Source organism: Crocuta crocuta, unplaced genomic scaffold, assembly GCF_008692635.1.
Source record: "Crocuta crocuta isolate KB4526 unplaced genomic scaffold, BGI_CrCroc_1.0 scaffold38, whole genome shotgun sequence".
NCBI lineage: Eukaryota > Metazoa > Chordata > Mammalia > Carnivora > Hyaenidae > Crocuta > Crocuta crocuta.
The window spans coordinates 3,735,390-3,748,668 of record NW_027532605.1 but is presented as its reverse complement, the minus strand read 5'-3'; the positions used below and the strand labels follow the sequence as shown (position 1 = coordinate 3,748,668).

The following is a 13,279-nucleotide window of genomic DNA, read 5'->3' as shown; positions in this document are numbered from 1 at the left end:
CCACTGATGGACGTTTAGGTTGTTTCCAGCTTTGCTGTGAATAAAGCTTCTATGGACATTAGCATTCAAGTTATTATTTTTCAGACATTTCCATTTGTCTTAGGTGAATGCCTAGAAATGTATATACATCATTTTGGGGAGAAGTGACACCTTAACAATATTGTCGTTGAGATCACAAACGCTTTACTTAGATTTTCTCAGTAACAATGTATACTATTCATACAAATATACAAATACACAATATTGTACAGTGTAGTTCTTTCAGATATTTTGTTATATTTATCCTTAAATATTCATACTTTACACCCTATTGCAAGTAGCAATTTCATCTTCCAGTTTTTCACTGTCTAAACATAAGTAATTGATTTTTAATAGAATTACAAGCAAATACTTTAAATTTTTAAAATGTTTTTTATTTATTTCTGAAAGAGAGAGTGTGAGCAGGGGAGGGTCAGAGAGAGAGGGAGACACAGAATCCGAAGCAGGCTCCAGGCTCTGAGCTGTCAGTACAGAGACCGATGCGGGGCTTGAACCCATGAACCATGAGATCATGACCTGAGTCGAAGTTGGACGCTTAACCGACTGAGCCACCCAGGTGCCCCCATAAGTAATTGATTTTTGTGTATCAAATTTAGATCTTGAGGCCTTGCTAAAATTCTGTTTTTTGTATATATACATAATCCTAAAGATTTTCTACATATACAATCATATCACCTGCAAATAAAGGCAATTTCCTTTTTCTATTTCTTCCCTCGCCCTAGTACAATATTAATAGCGATCATGACAATGAACATTGTTGACTTGTTCCTATCATGGCAAAAGTATTCACTCTTTCACCATTAACATTAGTTTTAAGGAAATCCCTACTGCTAGTTTGCTGAGAATTTTTATCATGAATGCTGGTTTTATCAAATACATTTTCCAAATTTATTGAGAGGATTATCCAGTCTGGTAATCTTTGTTTTGTTTGTTTTTGAGAGGGAGAGCGAGTACATGAGTGGGGGAGAGGGCAAAGGGAGAAAGAGAATCTTAAGAAGGTTTCATGCTCAGCGTGGAGCCTGATGCAGGGCTTGATCCCATGACCCTGGGATAATGACCTGAGCAGAAATCAAGAGTCAGATGCTTAACTGACTGAGCCATCCAAGTGTCCTAGTAATCTTTATGTTAATATGTGAATTATAGGGCTGCCTGGGTGGTCTCACGGTTCATGAGTTCAGGCACCGCATTGGGCTCTGCACTGACGACGTATAGCCTGCTTGGGATGTTTTCTTTCCAAAACTAACCTAAAAAAATTTTTAATTTGTGAATTATATTTCTTGACTTTCAGAGGTTCTATTGCATTTCTTGCATTCCTGGTATAAATCCCACTTGGTTATGATGTATTAATCATTTTATATATTAACTGAACTTGCCACTTTTAAAAAATGTGATTTGTGTCTATGTTCACGAGGGATATTGACTTATAGAGTTTTCTTTTCTTCAAATCTGCTTCTGGAAACAGTGTAATCCTGACCTGATATAGAATAGATTTAGAAGTGTTTCCTCTTTCTGTGGTTTCAGAAGAGTTTAAGTTGGGTTGGCATTATTTCTTCCTGGAGTGTTTAAAAGAATTCAGAGCACTGGCTAGTCTTTTAGACCTGAAGGTTTCTTTTTGGAAAGATTTAAGTTACGAATCTAATTTCTGTAAACTGATAAAGAGCTATCAAACTTTCTATTTTCTCTTATGCTGGTTTTGGTAATTTGGTATTGGTGTAAAGTTGTACCTAATATTCTCTGGTTTGTTTAACCAACTATCTGTACTACCAGTTTTCTTACACACATCTTGGTAATGTGTTCTGTCGTTTTTCTGGATCAGACTAGAGACTTCTCTATTTTATTAAATCTTTTTAAAAAAAACAGCATTGGTTCCATTAATTTTCTCTATTGTTTGCCTTTTTTGCTTCATTGATTTTTGCTCTTACCCATATTATTTCCTTCTACTTATTTTGGGTTTACTTTTCATTTCCTAGCTTCTTATGGTGAAAGTTTAGATCACTGATTTAAACTAAACCTTCATTTTTATTAGAAGCATTTAAATACATGTGTTTCCCTCTAAGCTTTAGTGATACCTTTTTTAAAAATTGATATGGTTTCTATTTAGTTGAAAAAATTTTAATTTCCTTATGATTTCTTCTTTACCCCATGGGTTATTCAGAAATGTGATAGTTTCCAAGAATTTAGGGCTTTTCTGGATATTTTATTACCACTTATTTCTAATTTAATTTTGTGGTGGTTGGAAAATATACTTTAAAAGCTCAAGCTTTTTGAAACCATTTGAGACCACCATGTAGTCTATCTTAGTAAATGTTCCATGTGCACTTGATAAGAATATATATCCTGCAGCTGTTGGGTATAGTCTTTTTTATAAGTGTTAATTAACTCAAGTTGAATACTAGTGTTCACAATTTGAATTCCTTATTTTTCCCCTTGGATATTGTATCATTTACCAAAAGAGCAATGTTCATTTCTCCCTTACAACTGTCAGTTTTTCCTTCATGTATTTTGGAACTCTGTTGCTAGTTACATCTACTTATGATTGTCATATCTTCCTCACTGACACATAAAATGTCCCTCTTTATTTCTGGTAATCCCTTGGGTCTTGAAGTCTACTTTGTCTGATATTCATCTAGCTATAGAAACTTTTTTATGCTTCCTATTTTCATGGTATATCCATCCTCTCTTGCTTACAAATTTTATATCTATTTTTAATTAAAGTACATCTCTTATAGATAGTATATAGTTGGATTTTTTTAAAAGACTTTATTTTTTAGAGCAGTTTTAGGGTCACAGCAAAATTGAGCAGGCAGTACAGACAGCCCCTACATTCTCCCACCCCCAACACATACACACAGCCTCACCCACTATCAACATCCCCATTCCAGAGTGGTATATGTGTTACATGAACAATTCCATTACTCAAAGTCCATAGTTTACACTAGGGTTCACTCTTTCTTGTATGTTCTATGATTTTTGACAAATGCTTAATGGTATGTATCCACCACTGTGATATCATGCGGACTAGTTCAAGGCCCTAAAAATGTTCTATGTTCCATCTATTCAACCTGCCCTCCTTTCTAACCCTTGGCAACAACCACCAGACTTTTTACTATTTCCATAGGGTTACCTTTTCCAGAATACCATATAGTTGGAAAGATTGGCTTAACATAGTCATATGCATTTAAGTTTCCTCCTTTTCTTTTCATGGCTTGATAACTGATTTCTTTTTAGCAGTAAATCACATTCCATTGTCTGGATATACAACTGTCCACCTACTGAAGGACATTTTGGTTGCTTCCAACTTTGGCAATGATGAATAAAACTTACTGTAAATGTCCATATGTAGGCTTTTGTGTGGACATAATTTTGCAACTCCTTTGGGTAAATACCACGGAGTATGACTGCTGGTTCATATGGTAAGATTATGTTTAGTTTTGTAAGAAAATACCAAACTGTCTTCTAAAGGAGCTGTACTATTGTATTCTCACCAGCAGTGAATGAGTTCTTGCTGTTCCCCATCCTTGCCAGCATTTGCTGTCATCAGTGTTGGAATTTTCACCATTTTAATAAGCTATAATGATATCTCAATGTTGTTTTAATTTGCAGTTACCTGATAGGATGTTCATCTTTTCATATGCTTACTTCCATCCATATGTCTTCTTTGATGAGGTATCTGTTCAGATTTCTTGCCCACTTTTTAAAATAAGTTCGAGAGAGAGCATGAGTTTACAGGAGAGGGACAGAGAGAGAGAATCCCAAGCAGACTCTGCACTGTCAGGAAGAGCTGGACACGGGACTCAAACCCATGAACAATGAGATCATGACCAGAGCCAAAATGAAGAGTCAATCTTAACCAACTGAGCCACCCAGGCACCCCTAGATCTGTTGCCCATTTTTCAATCAGGTTGTTTTCTTATTGAGTTTTAAGAGTTCTTTGTATATCATAGATAATCCTTTATCAGATATGCTGCTGCACATATTTTCTCCCAGTCTGTTGCTTCTCATTTTCTTGATAGTGTCTTAGAGAAGTTTTTACTTGATGAAATCCAAATTACCAATTCTTTATTTCATGGATCATGCCTTTGGTGTTACATCTAAAAGATGGTTGCCAAACCCAATGCCATCTAGATTTTATCTAGATTTAACATCTGGATGTGATCTGCTAGGAGTCTTATAGTTTCATGTTTTTACACTTAGGTCTGTGATCCATTTTGACTTAATTTTTGTGAAAGGTGTATGGCTTTTCTGTTTGTTGTTTTGTGTGGCTATATGGTTCTAGGACATGCTGAAAAGACTATCTTTGCTCTTGGTCAGAGATCTGTAGACTATGTTTGTTTAGATTGGATCTTAACTACGTGGCCTTTTAACTGAAACGTTTAGTCTCTCCCCTTCCACATAATTCTTGATATGTAAGGGTTTAAGTCAGCCACTTTGCTGTTTTCTAATTGTCCCATGTCATTTTTTCTTCCTATATTCTTTTCTCCCATTCTCTGGGTTAAATGTGTCTAACTCTTCATTGTTTTTAAGCCATACTTTAGGTTCATAGTGGTTACTCTGTTCAGATTTTAAAACTTTTCCCCCAGATTGGATATATCTATAGACTTATGTTCAAGTTCATTAATCCTTTAAGTATCCAATAGCTCATATAAGTTGTTCATTTTAGTTCTTGAGTTTACAATTGATATTTCTCTGATGAGAGTCTCTACTTATTCACTCTTCATGATCATTTCTCCTGTAAATCCTTGAACATATTTAAATATCACCTTTATAGTTCTATTAAGTTGTGTTAATTGCCAAATACTGGGTCATTTGGGGGTCTATTTCTAATAACTGTTTTTTGAACATGGGGCAAATTTTCCTCTTTTGCATGGCAAATAATTTGTATTCTAGGATGGATATTGTGGATAATACCCTTGAAGGAGTCTGAATTATGTCATCTTCTAAATGGTATTTTATTCTTTGGGACTGTTTGTTTGACCTTAGGCTAGCCAGCCCATAGGCCATATGGGACTGTTTTTGTCAAGTTTTATTGGAACAAAGCTATTGCCTGCTTTTTTACGTATTGTCTATGGCTACTTCTACACTAAAACAGCAGGGCTATGTAGTTGTGACACAGACCATATGGCTCACAAACCTAAATTCTATGCTCTCTTGCCCTTTAAGAAAGTTTGCCAACCCCTGTTCTAGGATTCACACCTCACTCCTCAGGTGTCACGTTTCACTGAGGTCTCTCCATTTGGGATGGGCTGGTTACTCCAAGGATTCTGTAGCACTAAGTCTTGCAAATCCTTTTCCTAGACATGCACATCCTAAGTCCTCAGACAGGTACTCCTTTTTTTTTTAATGTGTTTTTTTTTTTTTTTTAATTTCCGAGAGAGAGAGAGAGAGAGAGAGAGAGAGGGAGAGACAGCATGAGCAGGGGAGGGTCAGAGAGAGAGGGAGATACAGAATCTGAAGCAGGCTCCAGGCTCCGAGCTAGCTGTCAGCACAGAGCCCGATGTGGGGCTCGAACCCATGAACCACAAGATCATGACCTGAGCCAGAGTCAGACGCTTAACCGACCGAGCCCCCAGGTGCCCCCTCAGACAGGTACTCTTGATAAGACCCCATCAGATGGGAGATCCATTTCTGCCTCCTTCCCCACATCTCCCTTGTCTATTTAAATTTCTGTTTCAGTAATCCAGCCTCTTCAGCTGAGCAGCATTGCGATTCTGGTTAGGGCCAACTTCCCTGGGAAAATGCTGGAAGATGCGCCCAGGCAGAATCTCAGGATGCTTAATTGAGGGCCTTAACAGTCTGTTTTCCTTCTCCCAAGGATCACAGCCCTGTGCGGTTGTTCAATGCCTGAAAATATACACATATTTTGTCCAGGTTTAAAGTTGTTTTTTTGTGAGGGTACATCTGGCACTAGTTGTTTATTTTTATTTTTGAGAGAGAGAGAGGCAGCGTGAGCAGGGGAGGGTCAGAGAGAGAGGGAGACACAGAATCCAAAACAGGCTCCAGGCTCTGAGCTAGCTGTCAGCACAGAGCCTGACATGGGGCTCGAACCCACAAACCGTAAGATTATGACCTGAGCCAAAGTCGGACGCTTAACCGACTGAGCCACCCAGGTGCCCCCTGGCACTAGTTATTTTGTTATCATAAGATAAAGCTGCTTTTGCAGAATGAGAGATCCTAGAAAACAGAATATTGTGATGATTCTACTCATGGCCTTTCATTTGACATTCATTGAATAATAATTTTCAGGTTAACTATGTAGAATTCCCTGAACCCTCCCGTATAGTACAAAGTAGACACTATGTTAAGTCATTACATGTTGGCCGTGTACAACCAGGACAGTTTGCGTCTTCAGGGAGTTCAGTCTAGTAAATCAGACAAACATTATACATATCCCTTTTTCCCCATTTTGAAATACATCTCTATCAAGGCATACAGAACTAAAAGTAATTAAAAGCAGAGGGCTAGATTTCCTCCCCTTTCCCACCATATATCCTTAGTGGGACTAGTATTATGACAAACTGGGTAGGCTTTATAGACATCTAAACAATGTAGGGCAAAGATCACCTCTTTTGGACTTTGATTATAAACTACTTAAAAATGAATTTAAATGCATGATAGTTGTAGTTTTGTGTTGTTTTTTTATCTTAAGATCAGTAGTTTCCAAAATAAGTCAACTGAGTTTGATTTTGTGAATTTGTCTAGAGCTATGTCTTTCTGGTCCAAAAACTAAGATATAATCAAGGATCATAATCCTATAGAGACTTCACCTGTGCTTTCTTATGCTTAGGCTCCCTCCAGTGAAGTTGCTTTGTATTTTGCTACCATTAAGTCCTGTCTTAAGATAAGTTCATTCAGTGACCACACCCAATTGCAAAGCTTAGAAGGCACATCGTGAGCACTGCAGCCTACTTACTGACCAGACGTCAAACAAGAGTGAGACATTTAGGGGGCAGAAACTTTTAACCTTATCTTAAATTAATCTGAGCTTTTCACAGAGTTTTCATAGGGAGTATCTAATTCAGAAGAAAAAACAGGTGGCTTTGCCTCATCTAACTTGTGTTGGCTAAAGGCTCTCTTTGAGTTGTAAACATTTAGCCGGGGGACAAGGCCTGGCTCTGCTAACAGTCCAAGATGTGTATGCTCATGAGGCTTAAGGCAGGAGCAAATGTTTGATATGCTTGTTTCCCTCAACAGTACAGACCAGGGATTGGCAAACATTTTCTGCAAAGAGCCAGATAGTAAATATTTTAGGCATTTCAGGCTACACGGTTTCTGTCAAAACCACTCAACTCTGCCCCTGTAGCATGAAAGGAGCCGTAGAGAACACACAAATAACACAGCTGTGTTCTAATAAACTTAATTTACAAAAACAGGCGGCTAGGATTTGACCTAGAGTTTGCTGAACCCTGCTGTACATAAATTAGCAGAAGTTTAACTGTGTTTTTAGTTTTATAAAATGTTCAAGATCTTGAAAAAAGGTTTTCCTTGTTTGTAAACTGCCAGCTTTACTGAATGGTTATCTTTTCTATTGATGAGATAAGGCTGTTGTTACCTCGCAATTCCTCCAAGTGACCAAAAGTGGTAAAGAGAACTGTTTCTACGTGCTACCTAATCACACAGCACTTTGCATGTGGTAACTTCAAAATGAAACTTTTCTTTTGACAGATTAACACTACAGGTGAAGACTGGTAAAAAGAAACACTGATTTCTGAGGTGGCCTGGAGAGGAAAAGTGCTGGTCAGTATCACATGGACAAGCTTAGTGTTTTCCAAAGATGCTATTGAAGTAGTCTTTGCTACTGCTTGCCTTCACTCAGAGCTCTTCATAAAAACATGGGCTGCATGAAATCAAAGCAAACTTTCCCATTTCCTACCACATTTGAGAGCGAGAAGCGGCATGCAAGTGAAGAAAGCTTTATGTCTGGAGAGAGATTTCCACCTAGAATGCCTTCTTCAGTTCAGGTCGAGCAAGAAGTGAGAAAACCATCAGGAACCGAAATTGTGGTCTTCGAATTTGCACATCGCCTGTCCCAGGAAATCCTGAGTGACGCCCTGCAGCAGTGGGCAGGCAATAACATCAAGTACTATGACATCCCATATATTGAGAGTGAGGGGCCTTGACTCTGTAGGATGATAGCTTCTTGAATTGTGGATAAAGTTGGTGCTAGCTTAAATACATGAAACAATAGCAAAAACTGGTGTGAATAAATACAAATAACTACATCTGAGGGTAAACAAAAAGTCTATGATAATATCAAGAGTATAGAGTACTTAAATGAAATATGTTAAGCACTTTTTATGTTAACACCGATTTCTATCTGCTTGGCCTAGGATTTTAGTCATTTAAAGGGCGAAACATAGGTCCTGCACCACAGTAATCAGCTATTATTATGTCACAGCACTTTCTTCCTGAGGCAGTAATAGAATCACCAAAGAAATCAAATGGTTAAAGACACTTGTTTTAAAATTACTATTTGTTAATTTACACACACACAAATAAGATATGAGAAGGCTTTTTCCCAAAATGCCTTGGCAAGGAAATGGCACTTAAGCCACAGTAATTAACAGTGGGTCTTGTTTGTCAAAACCATTTGTGTCAAGGATCCCTGTTCCTTAACACAAATGACCAAGGAGTAGAAAGCAACCCATGCAGAAGAAGTCCACCTTGAAACCTGTTCTTGAGACATTTATTTTTGTAGCTGAAAAGTCTAACTACCACCTTGAACCTCAGGGCCCAAACTAACCTCAGCTGTTACTGGATGACTCAAGACATCACATATAAGGCACCTGAACAAGATACAATTTACAGAAGTCATGACATTAATGTTTATGGCATTGAATTAAGCAGCCCAGTGATAAAACAATAAGAATTTTTACAAATAGCAATCCAGTAAATTTTAAAATAACAGAAGCTCTAGTCAAGATAGAAAGCAGAACCTGTTCTCAGTGCTGCATACATGTTAAGTTTTACTATCTCAAAGATGCAGAGGGTCGGTATATGGGCACTCGTTCCCATTTTATTATTGACTAGTGGGACCAGTCTATGCATGAGTATACATACTTGTGTTACAAAACAAAAGATCAAACACTCCTCCAAAGAGTATTCATTTATTTGTGTATGTGTGGTAACAATGCTGTTAAGGCATTTATAGCCATAGACTTAAATCTATCTTTTTGGGGCAGCTTTTATTTTTATTTTTTTTAACAAGTACTGTTTGAGATCCATGGTAATAGAAAATTTGGGAGGGGAAGAAGATATTGAGAAGACACACCCATAGAAAAATTGGGATGCAGCCACTAGAATTGTCTTTTCACCAAGATTTGCTGCATACTGAGTTTAATTGGAAAGGGGATTATTTAAGTCTGTGTGCATTAGATTCTTAAGATTCAACAGATCATTGTCACCAATATCTAAAGGACGGCGGAAGACGACTTGAGATAAATATGTACGTGGCCTTATAAGCAGGCAGAAATGCTACCTCTAATTTTAACGGTTATACTTTGAAACCCACAAATGGAGTGAATTCTCCCGTATGCATGGACAAAGAAGGTTCTCTGAAGTGAGTGATGTACCATTTTTCCATTGCTTTTAGACACCTGTCATTCAACTTTCATTTCACCTAGATCTGAACTGTTCTGTTGTACAATCTAGAAAGAAAGTAGAAAAAACCCACCATCCTCATTTACACAAGGATATGAAGTCCTAAAACTAAGAAAACATTTTTGGAAAGTGCAAAATATATTTCCAGGTCATAAAGAAAAATTTAGGGTTTTGAGTATACTAATCACTCAGACAAAAGCCTCGATGTTGCCGTTTTTCATCCATTTTATGTCTCACATCAGGACATTTTTGCTGCAAAGTCACTCACTGTTTAAAAGATATAATTAAGTATATAACACAATATTACAGTGACAAAATAAAGCCATAGCCACACTAAATTTTTCAGCACCCATTGGGACGTAGACTGGCGAGTTTTGGTACAGCTAAGTATTTTAACCTCAGGTTCCTCCTGTGCCTGGTCCCCTATTTCCCAGGGGGAACAGGAATGCCTGTCAGATCTATATCTAGCGCAAGTGTCTCTGTTGCCGCCCTGACACTGCGGCAGTATGGTTTTGTCACCAAGCACCAAACCCTCGCTCCTGAATCATTTTCACAGAGTAAAATATCTTGCAATGTAGACTTACCTTGCATGGACAAGGAACTACGAGGCTTGCATCATCAGTGAGTGAGTAGATAATCCAAGTTGGAGTCAGGCAGGAAAAAGAACTGGATAAGCAAATGTGTACCACAGGTGAAATTATCAAGATACAGTTTTGCCTTGACAACAAGACAGATAAGAACATCTTTGATAGGATTCCTTCTCTCATACCTTCATATTTAAATACAAGATTTATTTTACTTTGAACTTTCATGAATAGTAAAAGGTCTATTTGAGAAGAAAGGAACATATAAAACACAAGACTGAAAGAATCATTAGCTACCAGAAAGGGAAACATTTGTTCCAACTTCTATCACAAACACAGATGAAATAAGAATAGTGGCCAAATCATAAGGGAAAGGAAGCTGGGGGGAAACATGGCGCAAGAAACAGCACCCACGTCAGGCTCCATCAAAAGACACTGCAAAACAAATCTCCAGTGTTCTCGACTGAGGGAAGGGAACTTCTTTACCACCCTGACAGGTGCCCAACTACTGACTCTTTTCCCTTGGGAACATCCAGGCGAGGGGCAGATGAGTGCCGCCAGTGCGGCAAAGCACCTGCAGATGGCAACAAACCCAGATTCTCCGAGGAAGTGAGGAAGCGTGCCAGTTCCTCACCTACAGAGACTCAATCCCGCAAAAGTGCTTCCCTGCTCCCTTCCCGAGTTAAAGGTCTCTCGTGTGCCATTACCCTTCAGTTACAAGCCTTTGATCCTAGAGTGCTCCATTTTCAGTTGCCTTATCTGTCCTTTGCTACCTACCTATGGTCATTAGCACTCAAAGCACAACTTTGAAGGGGATAAAAATGATCCTAGTTCCAAAGGAATAATTTGTGTTAAACTGCCTTATTAGTACTAAAAACAGACATACTGCTGAATGAGATAGCATGACACATGTATCCTACTTAATATCATTGGCATTTTATGAGATGAGGGAACTATGCTTTTGTATTATATACTTTTAGAAATCAAAGTTAGAGACACATGATAAAGTAAATGCAAGGAACAGTAATTTAAAAACAAAATTCCTACAAATGTGTTGTTTGCTTATTAAGCAGTTAATGCCCTCATCTGTATCTGTGTGGCCAAACAGGATGTATCTTCCTTGGGGCAAGTGGGCACAAGCTCAGATGTACCCCTTATCTCTTACTTTGGAAAACTCACGTTTTGTTAGCTAATTCTCTTCCTGTAAGACTTAGCTACGAAATTGTATATTTTTTCCAAATATTTTTGAGAAAACATTTTTTCTAACTGTACAATAACAGTCTAGTTGCAATTAACTATGAGTTCGTATTAAAGCAAGCAAATGCCTTTCAACATTGTTTACTGTCATTTTTTGACATAAAGAACATTTTCTGCATGTCTAATGAATACAAAGTGAATAAAAATACAAATAATTTCTTGGCTTATTCAGGTCCAATTTAAGAGCTTTAAGAATATCAATGTAAACATGTCCATTATCATGCCATCTTTAGTCTAAACCCGTTCCTCACTTTTTTGGTGGGAAAATGCTTCGTGTTAAATATTAAGAATAGAGAATTTAAAGCAGCTCCTCCTACACTGCAATTTCCTCATCTAAAAGAAGAGTGCAAGATAGAAGTTTTGATGTGTTTCTCAGTTCTGCCACTTTTGTTTTTAAAAACCTGAAATTCTCTTCATTTCTGAGGGGTTTTGGATGAAGAAAAAACTATAACAAGTTATAAAAGATAAACTGACCTTTAAAGGTCATTCTTCCCTAGACTTTAACATGCCAAGTCTAGAACACCTGCAGTTCCTTGTGTCCCTTAAGAAAAACTTATTTTGTCAACAGTACCAATTACTGAAGGTATTTCTATTTTGAACAAAGGTCCTGGCTTTCGATTTTTTTCCCTCCTGATTTAAACTATGCAATGGCAAGTAATTTCTCACACTTCCTAATTCCTCATCCTGTCAGATTAACAAATCCTAAAAAACAACGAGAAATAAAGCTTTCACTTTCACCATAGGAAGGGATTCTGGTTAATTTTAGGGAAGACCAAAGCTGAGTTAATACTAGAGAGACAACCTCATAAAAACCTTTTTGCTTTGCTTGAGATTTCTAATATTATACAAGGAACACTTCTACAGTAACATCATTATTTTAAAATAGATTTATACATGCAGAAAATTCTGTGAAGCATTAACACAATAGACAAAAAAATTTCAGGGCCATTTCTTAATCTACACATAGGTTTATTTAATCAGTGTACAAACTACTACCCAAAGCCAAAACACAAGGTTCCCATTTCAATTAGAGATTTCAACTCAATAATCTCTAAAGAATTTCAAATTTTCCCATCTATAAAGCAGGGGTTGGCAAACTTTCTTCAAAGGATCCCATAGTAAATCTTTCAGGCTTTGCAAGCCTGACAATCTCCATTGCAACTACTCAGAGCACCCACAGATAATATGTAAAGAGAGAAGTATATAGCTATGTTCTAATAATGCTTTATTTGTGGACACTGGTATTTGAATTTCATGTTTTTACATGTCATGTAATATCAGTCTTTGATTTCTTCCTCCAGCCATTTTAAAAATGCAGAAGCCATTCGGAGCTGGTAGAAAAATAAGTAACAGGCAGCAGGCCAGATTTGGCCCATGTGCCACACAGTTTGCCAACATCTGCTCCAAAATAATTCCTTAAAAATCTAGTCACCTTATAATTTCAAATCGTTACTTCCCAGAGATTTAAAGTAATTATTCACATCTTCATCAGTAACTTCTTTTAGATTAGCCGGTTTCCATTTTGGGCTCTGGTCTTTATCTATTAAAACTGTCAAGTGAAGACATAAGAAATGTTAGTACATTTCTTTCAGGCATTACCAGATTCTAATTACAGAACTGACAGAAACTACCTAACACGAGGCATATTTTTTTTTTTTTTTAATAGTTTATTGTCAAATTAGTTTCCACATAACACTCAGTGCTCATCCCCACAAGTGTCCTCCTCCATGCCCATCCCCCCCTCCCCCCACATCCATCAGTCCTCAGTTTTTGTCAGCATTCAAGAGTCTCTCATGGTTTGC

At 37.5% G+C, this 13,279-nt stretch overlaps 2 protein-coding genes across 7 annotated transcripts in view; one reads left to right on the top strand and one right to left on the bottom strand.

The window, feature by feature from the left end:
- The window catches only part of AKAP19 (A-kinase anchoring protein 19), a 63,464-nt gene extending 55,203 nt beyond the window's left edge, over positions 1-8,261 (top strand). For all 6 annotated transcript variants that reach the window (XM_077780246.1, XM_077780250.1, XM_077780247.1 and 3 more), the window contains one exon: positions 7,702-8,261. In XM_077780246.1, coding sequence (XP_077636372.1) covers positions 7,869-8,156 — 288 coding nt within the window. In that variant the 5' untranslated portion in view covers positions 7,702-7,868 and the 3' untranslated portion in view covers positions 8,157-8,261. The remainder of the gene's footprint in view (positions 1-7,701) is intronic.
- Positions 8,262-12,427: 4,166 nt separating this feature from the next.
- The window catches only part of HIBCH (3-hydroxyisobutyryl-CoA hydrolase), a 77,739-nt gene continuing 76,887 nt past the window's right edge, over positions 12,428-13,279 (bottom strand). Inside the window, exon 14 of the mRNA XM_077780263.1 lies at positions 12,428-13,026. Within this exon, the coding sequence (XP_077636389.1) occupies positions 12,911-13,026 (116 nt within the window). The 3' untranslated portion in view covers positions 12,428-12,910. The remainder of the gene's footprint in view (positions 13,027-13,279) is intronic.